The 18,219-nt window shown below is 38.4% G+C and overlaps 1 protein-coding gene across 2 annotated transcripts in view; it reads right to left on the bottom strand.

Moving 5' to 3' along the window:
- GRM8 (glutamate metabotropic receptor 8) overlaps positions 1-18,219 on the bottom strand; it is a 723,043-nt gene that overhangs the window by 73,260 nt on the left and 631,564 nt on the right. For both annotated transcript variants that reach the window (XM_087860847.1, XM_045792722.2), the window contains exon 9: positions 37-972. In XM_087860847.1, coding sequence (XP_087716973.1) covers positions 37-972 — 936 coding nt within the window. The remainder of the gene's footprint in view (positions 1-36; positions 973-18,219) is intronic.

The raw sequence follows: 18,219 nt of genomic DNA, 5'->3' as shown, positions 1-18,219 counted from the left end.
CAGGGAAGGGTTGGTGTACGCATTTCTTGTGCTTACCTTTTCTGCTGACTGTGCTGTACCAAAAAAGATGGGAATGAAAGCTAACCAAATGATGCAGGTGGTATACATGGTAAATCCGATAGGTTTGGCTTCGTTGAAAGTCTCTGGGACACCTCTCGTTTTAATGGCATAAACAGTACAAGTGACCATCAGGAGGATACTGTACCCCAGTGAACAAATGAGCGAGAGATCAGAAATGTCACACTTGAGCACTCCCCTGGCGTTCTCTGGGTCTAGAGTCCGCTGTTCTCCATAGTCAATGATGATGTGTGGGGGGTCCACAGCAAACCAGACGCACACTCCTAGAAGCTGGACGGAGATGAGGCTGAAAGTGATCACCAGCTGGGATGCTGGACTAATAAACTTGGGTGCTGTGACCGATTTCTTCCCCTGCTCAAATATTCGGTGGATTCTGTTTGTTTTGGTAAGAAGGGCTGCATAGCTGAAACACATGCCAAGTCCTAGAAAGATCCGGCGGAAGGAACATATGATAGTATCTGGTGCGGCAATCATTAAAAAGGTGATTGAGTAACAGAGGAAAATCCCTGTTAGGAGCACATAACTGAGTTCTCGTCCAGAAGCCCTTACAATAGGAGTGTCATTATAGCGGACAAAGGTCACGATCACAAAGGTGGTGGCGACGATTCCCAACATTGCAATGAACACAGGCACCACAGCCCAGGGGGAATGCCATTCCAGTTTGATGATGGGGATAAGCTGACAGCCTGTGCGGTTGATGTTGGGTCTCTGATCCAGAGGGCAAAGTTCACAGGAGAGCTCATCCACCTGGTAGTTGTAACCTTCACAGCGCTCACAGTGCCAGCAGCAAGGGACTCCTTTCACCGTTTTCTTCCTCTCCCCAGGCTTACAGGGCAGGCTGCAGACGGACGCCGGGTGGGTGTGTTCTCTATTAGCCCACTGCATGTCTTCCACCTGTGGGGATAAAAAATTAATGAGCCTTCCATTTTCCCCCATTTATAATATCCTAATCCTAGCCACAGGTTTGTAATAAATCACTGAATGCTGACAGTGCAAATACAGTTTACCGTAATAACAGCCCGGTTTTCTTTCCCCAGTATTGACTTCTCGATGAAAGTGTTAAATGATCGGGTCCAATAAATCATTCCTATCGTCAGCTTCATGAGTGTCATTAGTTTCCATTTACCTCCTCAATGTTGACCAATCTGTCATTTGTAGAAAGACTTATTGGCCTGAACAGTTTTGAAACTCAAAAAAAAAAAAAAATATTTCCCCACGGAAATATGTTTTAGAGTTAATCACAGATATAAATGCCAGAATCCCTGAAACAGTGGCTTAGGATATAAATATCTACATAAAACAGTGATGCAAAGCTCTTCACCATATCTGTGGAAATTCAAATCGCACTGTGTCAATTTTCATAGGAAATGGTAAAACGAACTAATCGCTGATAATTATCATGTACCCGTGGTGATAACTGTATTAATGTTTTTGCCTTTGTTTAACTATGGAATATACCTTTTTCCCCGATCTTGCGTTTCCATACCGTGCAAGAGACCACGCTGAATGAGATAGCTTGGTGGTAATGTTTTCCACTGAACAAAAGTAGTCTTACAAGTGGTTTAAAGCGGTGAAATTGGTACAAATGAGAAAGCCCCCCCCACCCAGTGTGCTTAGTATCTGCTTCAGAGCCTTAAAGTTCCACCTTACTCTGGATTAAATCACAGAGTACCTCTACTAAAATAAAAATATTATTTTAAGGGGATTCTGCCAATCATTGACCTCTTACCTTGATTGTTTACTAAAGGTTCTAGACCCAGTTCCAACATTTATGGGGTAGGGAAGAGGACGTTTCCCATACCACCAAGCAATGTCGAATAGCAGCTGGGTGTCTTATAAGTTACCTCAATTCTGACACTGTCTACCTGGATATAGCATCAGATCCCACAAGTTAAAGCTCAGGCTGCAAGACTGTCCCCCTCCCACCTCAGATGTCAATTGCCAAGTCCATGTCTCACGTGTGCTTCTGACGAACCTATAGACTGAAGGTTCCAACAACACTTGCCTTGGGTTCAACTAATTTGCTAGAGCAGCTCACAGAATTCAGAGAAACACTTTACTTACTGGATTACCAGTTTATGATAAAAAGGAAAAGATGTATAGGACGAGGTATGTGGGAAGGGCACAGAGCTTCCATGCTTTCTGATTACGCCACCGCCTCCCAAATCTCTACCTGTTCACGAACTCTTAAGCTCTCTGAACCCCCACCTTTTGGGACTTTATGGAGGCTTCATCACATAGGCATGATTAATTAAATCAGTGGCCACTGGCATTAATCCAACCTTTAGCCCCTCTCCCTTCCCAGAAGTCTGGAGTGGGACTAAAAGTTCCAATCCTCTAATCACATGGTTGGTACCTTGGGCAACAAGTCCCCATACTTAGGTTATCTAGAGGGCTTCCAAAAGTCATCTTATTAACATAATAAAAGACACCTTATGGGGTGCCTGGGTGGCTCAGTCATTAAACGTCTGCCTTTGGCTCAGGTCATGATCCCAGGGTCCTGGGATTGAGCCTCACGTCGGGCTCCCTGCTCAGCAGAAAACCTGCTTCTCCCTCTCCCACGCCCCCTGCTGGTGTTCCCTCTCTCACTGTGTCTCTCTGTCCAATAAATAAATAAAATCTTAAAAAAAAAAGACACTTTTATTGTTCTTATTACAAAAAATTCCAAAGGTTTTAGGTGCTTTGTGCCATGAATAAGGTCGAAGACCATATATTTCTCTTATAAATCACAATATTGCATTTACCTTATTAGAAACACAGTAATTCTAGCAGAATGCTAATAGGACAAACTAGAAATCATGGATCATAGGAGACGACTTATTATGAAAAGCAGCTACTATAAAAAGAGTGATTTTGGGATGCCTGGGTGGCTCAGTCGGCTAAGCAGCTGCCTTCAGCTCAGGTCATGATCCCAGGGTCCTGGGATCAAGTCCCACATAGGACGCCCTGCTCAGCGTGGAGTCTGCTTTTCCCTCTCCCCACTCCCCCTCTTTGCTCCAAATCTCTCTTGCTATCTCTCTCTCTCTCTCTTAAATAAATAAATAGAATTTTAAAAAAGAGAGAGAGAGAGAGAGAATGATTTTGTTCACTGATATGAACAGTGACTGACACACAATTTGCCCTCAAATCTTTGCTGAATTTGCAAGAAAGGAAGGACAGTGTTAAAAAGAAAACCAAAGGCCCAAAGTGGCATCACTTAGGGTAAAACCCCAAGTCAGTAAACTTCGGCTTAATACCTGAATCTAACTGCAGTTTCAACCTTCCCCAGTGATGTACTCTTAACCGGGTCAGTCAGGAATTTTCTGATGGATGTCAACGAGTCTACCACTTGGGCCTTCTCCATTCCCCAAAGGAAGGTGAGGGAATCTGCATGACAAGACCTCCTGCTCTCCTCTCTAAGGAAGGGTGACTTTGCCTGGAACAATCCTTTCTTTTGCTTATAATTTCCTTGCCCCACCCTCTTATAAAAACATTCCATTTTGCACAACTCCTTGGAACACACCTCTACTTGCTAGATGAGATGCTACCCAATTCATGAATCATTTAGTAAGCTAATTAGACCTTCAAATTTACTCATCTGAATTCTGTTTTTCAACAACAGGAGGGATACCACAGCACAGTGCTGAGGAAGAAGGGGTCAACTTGAAAGTACTGGGAACTGGTAATAGAAGGTGGTTCAAAGAAGCACAGAACTGGGAGCCCAAAGAATGGTTAGAAAACAGAACAAAACAATATACAACTTATTTTCCCCAAGACCAGCTCTATTCACAACCCAAAAGAAGAATTACCATATTCTGTGGTAGTCTGGCTCCAAAATGGCTCCCAATAATCTCACATCCCAGCATTTGTGAACCCAGGTAGTCCTCTCCAACTGTGAATAGGGTCGATTTATGTAAACAACAGTGCATACTAGAAACGATTACATGTGATTTCTGAGACGAGGTCATTAAAAATATTTTGGCTGCTGCCTTGCTCTCTCTTAGATCAGTCACTCCAGAAGAAGAACAGTTTCATGAGAATGCTCAAGCAGCCCAATGGAGAGGAACCCAGGCCACCTGCCAACAACCATCACCAACTTATCATGCATGTGAAGGAAGCACCTAAAGAGTGAATTTTCTGGCTGCATTCCAATCTTCAGGTGACTGCAGCCCCCAGTGACACCTTCACGGCAACCTCATGAGAACCCCTGAGCCAGAACCCCCCCGCCAGCTAATAAGCTGCTTCTGAATTTCTGATCTACTGTGTAAGATGATAAATGTTTTCTTGTTTTAGGATGTTAAATGTTGAGTTCTTTGTTACCCAGCAATAGAAAACCAAATACAACTCAAAATAAGCTTCTCCACCCATCCTGTGACCACCACCAGTGGAGTATTCTATTGAGAATCTACTCAGAAGGCAGTGACAGCTGTCATTTACCAAAAACACGCCCCAGAGTGGCTTGTGTAGGCAATATGCTTTCATTACTTGAAGATTGCCTCCCTTTGGGGAACTATGCAACTGAAACTGTTGTCATGAATAAATCGATCACTTAAGGATGTTTTCCTTTCTTGAATGTGGGGTGAACGATTGAGGATAGAGAACTATGGTCCCCAAGCTTAATACCTGCAGAGGACTATCAAATCTCCCCAAGGTGGAGTACAAAATTCATGCCTGTTTAATTTCAAATATCCTCCCTTGAGAAAAAAGGTGGTATTTCATGTGTCAGAAGGGCACTCAAAACTATTAGCTCCTACCCTTTTTGGCACAAAGGTATAGCAATCTATCACATCCCTGCTAATTTTGTATTAGGTTTTAACAACTTAGGAAAGTTATTTTATGTATGTATAGAATTCCATTAGGAAAGAAAAGAAAGTTAAATTGGAAGCATATAGAGGCTTCTCTTGAAAATATTGAGAAAATGAAATGCTCCACTGAGCGGCTGAAGTATTGATTTTATACCCTAATGGACTCTTAAAAGATAATAAAATACTTTTGTGAAGGTTATGTTTCAAAGCTAATTAATGTAAAACCAAAATTGCATTTTGTTTGGGGTTTCTATAGATTTATGATGTTACTGTAAAAAAAAAAAAGAAAAGGCAGCCAAATATCTCAGAAACATTAAACTTCAAGATTGTTAGCGACTTTAAAGGTCAGCTTTCTAACCGCATGTGTAATTCTTTATTTCTCAATACATTTCATTTTCCAGAAGGAAATTTCTTTGTTAACAAAGAAATATACCTATACCAGATAAGCCTCATTACATAGGGTAGATACTTATCATTATAAGTTAAATATTAAATTTTCCTTGGTCAGTTTTCTACGTACTGAACTAATGGAAAAATGTTTTTCATAAATAAAAATAAAGACTTTTTTAATATAATGGAGAAAATATTAAGTATATTTTTGTAACATGACAAATACACATGACTCCATTTTCGTCAAGGAATCTATTTATATATAACTGCACTGTGTTTTGATGCCATAGTTGAAGTCTGGGAACTGACTAGTATCTACCCCAGGGAAGAACAAATAGCAAATACTTAAATGAGGATCTTGTAAATATGTTAATATTTGAGTCAAATTATTTGTTTTGCATATGTTGCTAAATAGTGATTAAAAACAATACTACTTGAGATTAATTAAACAACCTAATTTTCACAACGGTGCTATAAGGTATAAACAAGGATCATTCAGCCCTTTTGTCCAGCGACAGCAACAAATTATACCATCTTTCATATGCGTATCCATGCATTTTTAAAATTTGTCTTCCTTGTCTTTGACATTATTCTGATATTAGGATTTCTTTCTAAAATATATAATCTAACAAATGGATGATAGTTATTTAGACAGACCTTCCAGGGACAAAACCATAGCCCATTCCTGACTTGATAATGTTCACCAACAGTGATTCATTCTGTAGGCTCCAATCCAGTGCATCTCATAGCATGTGAGCCATCAACTGGTTTCTGCTGTCAAATCCTATTATTACTGCAGACAAATACACCAACAGCCACAAAAACAAAACTTTCTGAGTGTGCTTCTACTTTTTAATCTTTAATCTTTCCAGACCAATCAACCTAGAGTAATTCCTCATAAATTCTTTAAGTAGACATTATTTTTATAGAACAATTTCTTCTGTATAGTTTCAGTAGCTCTTGAAAAAAAGACTACAAGAATACTTCCCAATTCAAGGCCCCATTATAATTAATAATTTTCAGTGTTCTTTACAAAATTCTTACTCAATGTAATACCTCAGTTATAATATTTTCTCCACATATTAAGTGGTATCTTCACTGATGGGATTACCCTACATGAGGAAACATTTTAAATACTAACAGGTAATGGTAGCTAATCATAATCATCTCTTTTCATTTTGCTCTATAAATCACAGTATCGATAATCATTTTGGTGACTAGTTTGCCACCCCAATATTCAAAACCCCAACCTTCATCTGACTTATATTGAAGAAAAAAATTACCCAGAGCAGGCCCAGGCTGGCAGGCCCCAGATGGAAAGTTACTAGCAATAACAAGAGATAACCAGAAGCTCTGCTGGGAGCAAGAAATAACCACCCATTTCTGCTTCTGTAGACAGGCTCCCTGCTACGAGCTTCCTGCACTGCCCTAACTGCTGCCCTAACCACTGTTCCTGCCTAAAGCTACGCCCCCACCACCAAATTAAACCCACCTACCAGCAGTCAGCACAGCCCTTGGAACCTGACCCCCTGCACTTCCCTATAAAAGCTCTGTAACCCCACTGACCATTTCTAGTGCAATCTTGTCTGGGTCCTCCGGCATAAAATAAAGCCTACTTCTCCCACTTCTCCGAGTGTCACTTGGTTTCTCACTGGTCTGATTATTTTTCCACAACAATATAATGACATGTATACAACAATATACAATACAACAATATAATGTTTGTATATGCAAACATTTCCAGTGAAATTGAGTGTTTTGAAAAAGCTTTACTCATTAATGTCGACATAATCAATAGACATAACAAGTGCACTAATTAGCATTAAGTATTTAAAATATCAAAATTTGGGGGCCCCTGAGTGGCTTAGTCAGTTAAGTGTCCAACTCTTGATCTCAGTTCAGGTCTTGATGTCAGGATCGTGAGTTTGAGCCCCACATTTGGCTCCATGCTAGGCATGGAGCCTAGTTAAAAAAATAATAATAAAAAGTCAAAATTTGGTGTGTTTTGTGAATCATGATTCACATATGAGTGAATACACGTTGCACAGTTAATTTGATAATGCAACTCAAAATAAAGTTTCTCAGTATATTAGTATATATATTCATATATAAATAAATATTTCTTCCTTAATATTCATCCTTTCCTTTGGGTCATGCACAGCTTTCTACTCCTATTCAAAGTACTTTTAGTGTTTCTGAAAGTCTAATATATGTATGTGAGATGATCCCCATACTGAAGCCCTGACCTTATCTAATATTACGTATCTCATAACCTTTAAAAATGCAGATTTCTCCTATTTAGAAGGACAGTTTAAAATAAAGTTAAGAAAATTTTAGCATCAAAAGAGTTAAATACTTAAGAATAAACCTAACAAGTGAAGTGCAAGATTTTCTTTCACTAAAACCTACTAAATACCATTTTAAAAAATGAAAGATCTAAATAAGTAAAAAGAAACCCCATGTTCATGGATAAAAAAATGCATATTGCTAAGATGGAAACACTCCCTAAGTTAATTGACAGATTCAACATAATCCTTATCAAAATCCCACCTGGCTTCTTTGCAGAAATGAACAAGCTGCTTCTAAAATCCACATGGAAATATCAGGGACCCAGAATAGACAAAACAATCTTGAGAGTGAAAAACAAAGTTGGAGAATTCACACTTTTGATTTTATTTCTTATTATTTTTGTTATTGTTGTTTATATTCTTTTTTAAAATTCAATTACTTAACATATAGTGTATTATTAGTTTCAAAGGTAGAGGTCAGTGATTCATCAGTCTTATATAATATCTGGTGCTCATTATATCACATGCCCTCTGTAATATCTGTCACCCAGTTATCCCATCCCCTCACCCCCCTCCCCTCCAGCAACCCTCAGTTTGTTTCCTATGATTAAGAGTCTCTAATGGTTTGTCTCCCTCTCTGATTTTGTCTTGTTTTATTTTTCCCCACTTCTCATTTTAAAACTCACTACAAAGCTATAGCAATCAAGACAGCATGATGCTGGCATAAAGATAGACAAATCAATGAAATAAAATTAAGAGCCCAGAAGTAACCTCTCACATGTATGGTTAATTGATTTTTGACAAGGATCCCAAGCAAATTCAATGAAGACAAAATAGTCTTTTCAACAAATGGTACTGGGACAAGACATGACACCAAAAATGTAAGAAACAAAATAAAAATAGATGAATTAGACTTCATTAATATTAAGTCCTTTTGTGATTCAACAGATGCCATTAGGAGAGTGAAAAGACAACCCACAGTGGGCCAAATCATTTCCAAATCATGTATCTAATAAGGAATTTGTATCTAGAATATATATATATAATATATATGAAAAAATGTTCAAAATCATTAGCCATCAGGGAAATTCAAATCAAAACCACACTGAGATACCACCTTATGCCAGTTAGAATGGCAAAAATAGACAAGGCAAGAAACAACAATTGTTGGAGAAGATGTGGAGAAAGGGGATCCCTCCTACATTGTTGGTGGGAATGCAAGTTGGTACAGCCACTCTGGAAAACAGTGTGGAGGTCCCTTAAAAAGTTAAAAATTGAGCTACCCTATGACCCAGCCATTGCACTACTGGGTATTTACCCCAAAGATACAGACGTAGTGAAGAGAAGGGCCATATGCACCCCAATGTTCATAGCAGCATTGTCCACAAGAGCCAAATCGTGGAAGGAACTGAGATGCCCTTCAACAGATGACTGGATTAAGAAGTTGTGGTCCATATATACAATGGAATATTACTCAGCTATCAGAAAGAACGAATTCTCAACATTTGCTGCAACATGGACGGCACTGGAGGAGATAATGCTAAGTGAAATAAGTCAAACAGAGAAAGACAATTACCGTATGATTTCTCTCATCTATGGAACATAAGAACTAGGAAGATCGGTAGGGGAAGAAAGGGATAAAGAAAGGGGGGGGGTAATCAGAAGGGGGAATGAAGCACAAGAGACTATGGACTATGAGAAACAAACTGAGGGCCTCAGAGGGGAGGGGGGTGGGGGAATGGGATAGACCGGTGATGGGTAGTAAGGAGGGCACGTATTGCATGGTGCACTGGGTGTTATACGCAACTAATGAATCATCGAACTTTACATCGGAAACCAGGGATGTACTGTATGGTGACTAACATAATATAATAAAAAAAAATTAAAAAATAAAAATAAAAAAATAAAATATACCTATAATACGCACACACACACATATATATACGTTAGAGATGAGGTGACATTTAAATTTTATTTATTTTTTGAAGGCATTTGAGTATTTATTGAATATTTTTGGTTTTATCAAGTTTTTATTTAAATTCTAGTTAGTTAGCCTATAGTGTAATATTGGTTTCAGGAGTAGAAATTAGTAATTCATCACTTACATATAACACCCAGTGCTTATCACAAGTACCCTCCTTAATACCCATCACCCATATATTTATATATATATATTATATATACATTAAAAACTCTTAGAATTAAAGTTAAAAGACAAATAATCCAAATAAAAATGAGTTAAAGAATTGAAGAGTCATTTGTCCAAAGAAGATGTAAGAATGGCCAATATGAAAAGTGTCCAACATCATTAGTCATCAGAGAAATACAAATAAAAACACAAGATCCACTAGGATAGTTATAATAAAAAAATATAGACAATATCAAGTGTTACTGAAGATGTGAAAAATTAAAACTCTTTACGTTGCTGGTGGGAAGGTAAAATGGTGCAGTTATTTTGGGAAATAGTTTGGCAGTTCCTCAAAAGTTAAACATAGAGTTGCCATATAACCTAGCAGTTTCTACCTCTAAATAATTCCAATCCAAGAAAACCGAAGACATACATTCACACAAAAATCTGTATATCAATGTTCATAGTAGGATTATTTATAATAGCCAAACAGCAGAAACAACCCAAATGCCCATTAACTAATGAATGGATAAACAAATTGGTTATATCTATACAATCAAATATTAAAAATAAATAAAAGGAATCAAGTATTAAAAATAAAAAATAAAGTCCTAATATATGCTCTAAAATAGACGAACCTTGAAAATACGTGAAGTGAGAAAAGTTAGTCACAAAGACCACATATCGTGTGATTTTATTTTATATGACATGTCCAGAACAGGCAAACCCATTAACAGACAATAGATTGGTGACTGCCAGGGGCTACGGGGAGAAGGGAACATAGTGAACGCTCAAGGGTACAGGATTTCTTGGGCAATGGCCTAAAATTAGATAGTGGAGACGGATACACAACTCTACGAATATACTGAATAATACTGAATTACACCCTAAAAGGGTGAATTTTATGGGCAAATGTGGATTATCTCAATAAAGCTGTTCTTTTAAAAATATGCAAACTATTTAACTTAATACATTCGGGAAGTAGTAACGCTTAGTATTATTCAGCGTATAAAAAAGATGTTGCATACCCACTCTGTTCAAGACATAGGATTCAGTGTGGGGATTCATCAGTGACCAAGACATGGTTCCTGAGCCCCAGAGACAGTGTAGGTGGGGACAGAGATAGGCAAAGACTCCTAGAGAGGAGTGAGGAAATGGTGCTGCTAGAGAAGCATTCAGCAGGGCCACCCAGCCCAGGCTTCACCGATGTGTAAACAGCAGCCTGATGGGTGTAGGAGATAATTCAGGAGAGAGGATTGTAAGAGGGCACCAGGCAAAAAAGGAAGGAAGGAAAGAAGGAAGGAAAGAATGAAAGAGGAAGAAGGAAGGAAAAAAGGAAAGAGGAAGAAGGGAGGGAGGGAAGAAGAAAGGGAGGGGACATTAAGACCCAAGGGCAAGAAGCCATGGCAAACCGGAGAAACTAAAGGTATAAAGAATACCAGACATGCAGATTAAAGCATGGGATGGAGTGGCAAGAGGTAAGGAGGTAAGGTTATGGAATATGTGACATATGAGATCATGAAGGACATTATGAGCCACTGAGAGGAGTTTGGATGCTATCTTACAGGTGGTCAAGAGGATCCTCTGAAGGATTACGACAAGGACAGGGGTGGTGAGTTTCGTTATTTAGAAGAATCCATGGGCTGCAGAGTGGTGAGAAGACTGACAGAGTTCAGGACTCCAGACAGGCCATTCACACTGATGTTGCTGGAGAATTCCAGATGAAAGGTGAGGGCAACAGGAATCTGACCATGCAGTGGTCAGGAAGGCCTCTGCAAGCAGCACCAGGTTTTCAGACTTTACTCTCCAGGCCAGAGAGTGATTAAAGGATTTTAAGCAAATATGTGGAGATTATATATATATATATATATATATATATATATATATATATATATATATATATATATATATATGGGAGATCACTGTGGTGACAGATGAGGGAAGAGAGTGATACAGAAGCAAGAATTCGAGTTAGGGATGTTGTAATTCCAGGCAAGACAAGAGCCTGTGAATTCTGTTAGGAGCAGTGATGATCAAGAAGAGGGGACGGATCTGAGATATATTAAAGAAAATAGAAAGAAAGAGAGGACCCAAACAATGACATCCAGTCTTCGGATTTGAGAGTCATTCTTAGCATTCACTGACTTCCACCCCTCATGTCTGATCAACCACCAGCTACAGGGCCTTGCCCTTGCCTTATCTGACTTTCAGAAATGGCTGACCATTGCATCAACCCTGCCTAGTCCCTGTTAGACACTCACACAGCACCTTGTAGCCTCCTTCATTGGCACTTCACAGTGCGTAATTACGTATTTATTTGTTTGATTTCCTTTCTTTTTTTTTTTTAAATAAGTGGTTTTATAAAGGTTAGGTTATGTTCCTCAGAATTACTTAAGCAGTTGACTTAAAATATAGATCCCTGGAACCCAGTTCTTAAATATTACAATTCAACAAGTCTGGGAAGGAACCTCGGGTTGAGATTTTTAAAAGCCCTTCTTCCTGTGATTCTGACAGATGTAATTAGTAAACCATACTTTGCTAAGCACCAATTTAAAATTTATTTTCCTCAGAAGAGTAAGAACCAGGACTTTTGTTCTACTGTTTTATCCCAGAGCCAACCGTGGTGACTAACCCCCAGTAGGTATTAACAAATATTTGTTGAATGAAGGAAGAAGGAACAAAAGAACAAGTGAACAGGTGATAGCTTCTTTCATTGAATAAAGGCACACAAGGGAATGACTGGTTTTAAAATGTAGATCATGACTTGGTTGTCTATGAGCTCAAAGTCCCAGTGAGGCTTCCAAGCCAAGAAACTCACAACTCAGATGAACGCTTGAGCTGTATTTATGAGTCAGGTTTGCAGGAGGTGAAGATTTCAAAGGCACAGTCATATTCAAGGCAATTGAGACTATGAATATTTATTCTCATCCACAGAAACAGGGATAGTGTGAAGGAAAGATGGCACAAATGGGGTCCTGGAAAGAGCAAATTTTAAGGAGCAGACTCAGCAAAGGAGGATGAGAAAACATGGCCAGATGGAAACTAAGGAAGAATATAGCCCATGAAACCAAACAGATAATTTAAGGAATGAGGAAATGGTCAGTGACATCCAAAGAAACAAATTTCATGAGGATAGGATTTGAAAAGTGAGAGTCCCTAGTTGCCCTCATGAGAGAAAATTCAGCTTTTCTGTGAAGTCTTCTCTGATCTGCCCAATACCAGGCAGGTAGGTATGTTCTCCCCTGTATTTCATTATGTATTTTATCATAACTCTTTGGCATTTTATTGTGATTATTTGTTCATGTGTCCATTTCCCAACTAGACTGAGAGTATAGTAATCTCAGGGACAGATTATTTTTGACCTCCCGTTACCTTTTTTAAGACCTAGGATTTAATAAAAAGTCAATGTTTGATAAATACATAACCTGATTAATAAATAGAATGAATGATAAACACATCTGTGATTATCATTACTCACTAGTTAGTGTTTTGAGTAGGCATGGCTTTAGGCAGTAGGCAGATGTGAGTAGTAAACCTATTCTTTCTTCAAGCTGTGTGGTGTCTAGATTCTTTCATCTATACCCCTAGAGAAGCTAATTTGGGGAAATTATGCACTCTGACACATACCTCACAGGGATATTGGAAAGATCTAACAAGTTAATATCTGTGAAGGTGTTTTGTGAACAGAAAATATAAAATACAGGAGGAAACTCCACATACATTTCAATTTAGGACTGAGAGGCAACATTGGGAAGAAGGCCCCCACACTCTACCTATAATTAAATATAGCTGCTGTCCAAGAATTACGTCAGAAGCAACAAGCAAAAAGCCATCATCTTTGGATTTCATCCAGATCTGCTATTTCTTGCTTTTATTTTCCCACAACCTCAGCTCTTAATGTCAATTCCTGGTAATTGCCACACGAGATGACCATCTTTCACCCTCGCTATGCAGAGAAAACCACCCAGATGAGTCCTTCTGCCCTTGGCTCTGAGCTTGGAGAGGGTAGCATCTTTAAGTGTGCATGTTGGGGTGTGTGTGGTGGGACGGGTGGTTTCAGGGAAGAGTGTAGGAAGTCACACCCACAACACTTTGGATGAACAAGACGCACCAACACTATAATAATAGAGTTTCACCCCAACACAGTGTGTATGTGCGGCATTTGTAGCAATAGTGTTGAATAACTTTTTTTTCTTAATTTTGAACTTGCGATAAAAGTTTTAATATGAATTCTATGAAGACTAGTTATTTTTAATTATAAACCACTGAGCTACAACTGTATTACCATGTTTATTATACTCTAGATAATCAAAATTAGTTTCAAATAATTTCCTTAGGTTTCTTTTCATGTAGGATTAATTCATTTGAATGTTTACTATAAATGACTATTTTAACTTCTCAAGATGATTTGGTATGTCAGCTCTTTTCTGAATATTATTTAAAAGCATTCATAATGTTAATTTAGAAGTCAGCAAAATCTTAAAATATGACTTATGTGTCATATGTAAATAGCTACATTAAATACATTATGCCAGTTCTTTATGATGACTAAATTCAATTAAGCAGATCCTTCATTGTTAATAATAAGTAGAAGTAAATAATATGAAAGTCGGCTCAGGCTAAAACTCTCTACAGGCAATTCTGTAAACTTGTAGAATATTCCTTTTAATTATTTACATTTCTTCTTTTTCCTACCCTAAGCTGATTATTAATACATGCAGAAACTAAGATAATTCATTATAAACCATTTGTGATATTTTGAACAACATAATAGATATTCAGTGCAAAACACTTCTCCATTTCAATCTTGGCCCGTATCAGTCAATGTACATTTAACTCCATCCATGGAAAGTTAGGAAGCAAATGCCTTCAGAACATGAAAAGATAGACAAAAGGGTGTGAAATGAATATTTTCAGTGATAAGCCACTTTATATTGCTCAGCAAACGAAACATAAAAGTGACAATGATGACAGGGCACCTGGGTGGCTCAGTCGGTTAAGCGTCTGACTCTTAATTTCGGCTCGGGTCATGATCTCAGGGTCATGGGATTGAGTCCTATGTCGGGCTCCTCGCTGGGCATGGAGCCTGCTTAAGATTCTCTCTCTTCCTCTCCCTCTGTCCCTCCCACTCATGCTCTGTCTTTCTCTCTAAAATAAATAAATCTTAAAAAAAAGTGATGGTGATGATGGTGACAATGACAGCTAACACTGACTGAAGGCACACTGTGTGCCAGAACCATCCTAAGCAATTAGCAGTAAATGTTTAAACGATGCTGAGTTAGGTATCCCATTTTGTTTAAGGAGTCACAGAGTGAGAGGTAACTGACCACGCGTTACAGTATTAAATGATGAAGGCCTGAAGCCACACACTCAATCACAGTATTTTATTACCTCCACAGTTTTACCTCCCAGGGCAATGCACGACACATGACAGATGGTTGAAAAAACAAACAAACAAACAAAAACTAAAATTGAACGAACATCCAGAATAGGAAGCAGAGGAGATAGGAGACGGGGGTAGGTCTAACGCATTTGAAATAACAGTCTGGGTGGAAGGAGCATGGCACCTAGACAGGAAAGGCCCTAGACAAGAACAGGAGATGAGTGAATGAGACCAATGCAGGCCGTTTACTGGAAATGGAAAAGAAAAGGTGAGTCTAAAGCAGATTGAGAAAGAAGGGTCTAAATAATTTGGTGATAATTTAAAGGATTTGTTCACACCAGACCAAAGCAAAGACCTTGGGATAAGATAAACATGTCTTTCATGGTTCGACTATGCTTTGTCCTACTCATTCCTGTCTCCTCAGAATCATTCCAGGAAAGCGTCATCTCCAACTAAGATTCTTCTAGCTATTTTATTCCAAAGAAGAGCATCATAAAGTTTATTATCAGTTTAGAAGGTACTCTTCCTGCCTGCAAGGTGTATATAACATAATCCCAAATGAATATATGCAAAATAGGATACTTCATTTGAATTAAAAACAGAAGACAGCAGTTTAGAAAAAAAATCCCAATTCCATATTGAATTCTTAGGGATTGCAGGACTCTTTCTATATTCTACCTTCATAGAAATAGACTTGAGACTGCCAAACGCCAACAAAAAAGGCTCCTGCAGCCGGAGAGGAATAGAGCTATCACAGCCGAGATACACTATAAAAATAAATGACTTCTGAGAAATGGAGAGAACCTGATGTTGCCTTTCAGCCCCAAACCTAGAGGCAAAAGGCTCTTCCCACAGAGTGCAGTACAGAACGGGAAGACTGAGAGAGATTAAGAAAGAGCTCACTTGGACTCAGCATGAGCAAAGTGACCAAGCGGAAAAGAACAGAAATGAAAGAGAACTTGAATGGCAGAATAGGAAACTGTGGATGGCATTGGGGGGGAATATGACTCACAGAGACACACTTTAATGTTTTCCAGAATTGCTGTATTTGTGCTGCAGTAAATAGGATGAAATGGTAACTCCAGCTCATGAAATACAATGTAAAGACTTGTTTAGAACATGAATTCGGAACAACAGCAGACATGAGAACTGAACCGTCTGAAACCTGTAGGAAAAGCCCACGTGATATGAAGATGTACGTGCTTATTCTGATACAGAAGTGACAAACAATAGATCTGAATTAAGGCAACAATACAAGAAAAGGAGCTCAATGACATCAAAAAAGAAACATTTCTAACTGGCCATATCTAGCTAAGGGTTTCCTCAATTTATAAAGTAATAATTTATTTATTTATTCAAAAATATGAATTGCAATGACAGTATAATCAATAGGGTGGGTACTAAGAATATAAATATGAATAAAGCAATATTTATGCACATGAAGAACCAACGTAGAAGGGATTAGAATTCAACACTAAAATCATGTGATCAAATATTTGATGTTTGTGAAGCTGGGCTACTTTCTTTCCCCCAACCTGGCAGGAGACTAGAGATTTTCTCTCTGGAGAAGGTGCAACATAGGGTCTCTTGAATGCAAGACACCTGGCACAGTGGATCGGGTGCCACCTTAAAAGTTGTCATGGTAAGGGAAAGCAGGAACATTGAATTCATGAGTTTTCCAGTCCCCTTCCCCTACCCGGCTCACAGAGTACTGCCAGCCTAGCTTATGTCCTCCAAGCAGAGGACTAAAAGGTTCATCTTTGGGAGACTTTTAGATCCATCAGCCTAAAAGAAAAGACCTAAACACTCTGACACTAGGTGATTTCCCCAGTGATGTCCACCATCAACAAACACATCCACGTGCAGAGAGTTTTCAATCAGCTTTCTGATGTGCCCTTAATTATGAGTGCAATCCAAGGATCACTGGGCATGAAAAATTTTCTACCATGCAAAATAGACATTAAATCAAACAAATAGGAAAAAAAAAACAATTTGAGTAAATAGAGGCTATGCCTGGAAAGAAAACCATTGAAAAATTAATAGCTTCAGTGATCTTTTTTTAAATGCATGCCCAAAACAAGAGGTTGTTTCTGTAAATAAAGGAATATTCAGAAAGCACAAAAGAACTCTTCTACAGCAATTATAATAATTATTATAAAAATATACTTACATTAATTACAATTAATAATTACTTGTAATTAATGATGATTATAGATAACAGAATTAATTATAATTCTGAATTATGGTTTCAAAATGGAAGCCATTAGAAGAATTAGAAGGTTGAAGTAATCTCCAAGAAAGTGATCAAAAAGACATAGAGAAAGAAATCAGGAGAGAATTAAAGGATCAGCTCGGGAGGCCCAAGATCTAAATAAGAATTCCAGGAAAAGAAAATGGGGAGTTGGGATTAACAAACAAAACATTTTCCCAGAAGGAAATGATGTGAAATCCTAGATTAAAAGGTCCCACTGAGTTCCCAGCACAATAAATAAAACATACACATATTAAGGTATATCCTGTTGAGTTTCAGAATAATGAGGACAAAAAGGAAATCTTAAAAGATTTTGGAGATAAAAAAAAAAAAAGAAAGAAAAGAGAAAAAGTTACAAGGGATCAGAATGGCCTGAGAGCCAAGGAAAAATGAAGCAGTGCCTTCAAATTCTAAAGTAAAATGATTTCCAACCTAGACTTTGGCAACATGTTGTTTAAGCATAATGTCAAATGAAGATATTTTTATATACTCAAATTCTCTAAAACACATACTTCCATTTTCAGCCTCAAGAAGCTATGGGTTGGGGGTGCCTGGGTGGCTCAGCCGGTTGAGTGTCTGCTTTAGGCTCAGGTCATAATTTCAGGGTCTTGGGATGGAGCCCATGTCTGGCTCCCTGCTCAGCAGGGAATCTGCTTCTACTTCTCCCTCTCCTTCTGCCCCTCCCCCAGCTTGTGCGTGTGCTCTCTCTCACTCTCTCTCTCAAATAAATAAAATCTTAAAAAAAAAAAAGAAGCTATAGGTTGATGTGCTATACCCAAACAAGATAATAAATGATGGAGGGGCAGGTGAATTACAGAAAACAGGAGATGCAATGCAAAAGAGGAGTGAAGAAAATCCCCAGAATTATGGTAAAGGAAGATTCTAGGATGCAAGTTATGCTGTACACTTAGATGCCA

The sequence above is a fragment of the Ursus americanus genome, chromosome 3, assembly GCF_024610735.1.
Source record: "Ursus americanus isolate L20-20 chromosome 3, mUrsAme1.1.p, whole genome shotgun sequence".
In the NCBI taxonomy this organism is placed as follows: domain Eukaryota; kingdom Metazoa; phylum Chordata; class Mammalia; order Carnivora; family Ursidae; genus Ursus; species Ursus americanus.
This window is presented reverse-complemented; position numbering and strand designations above follow the sequence as displayed.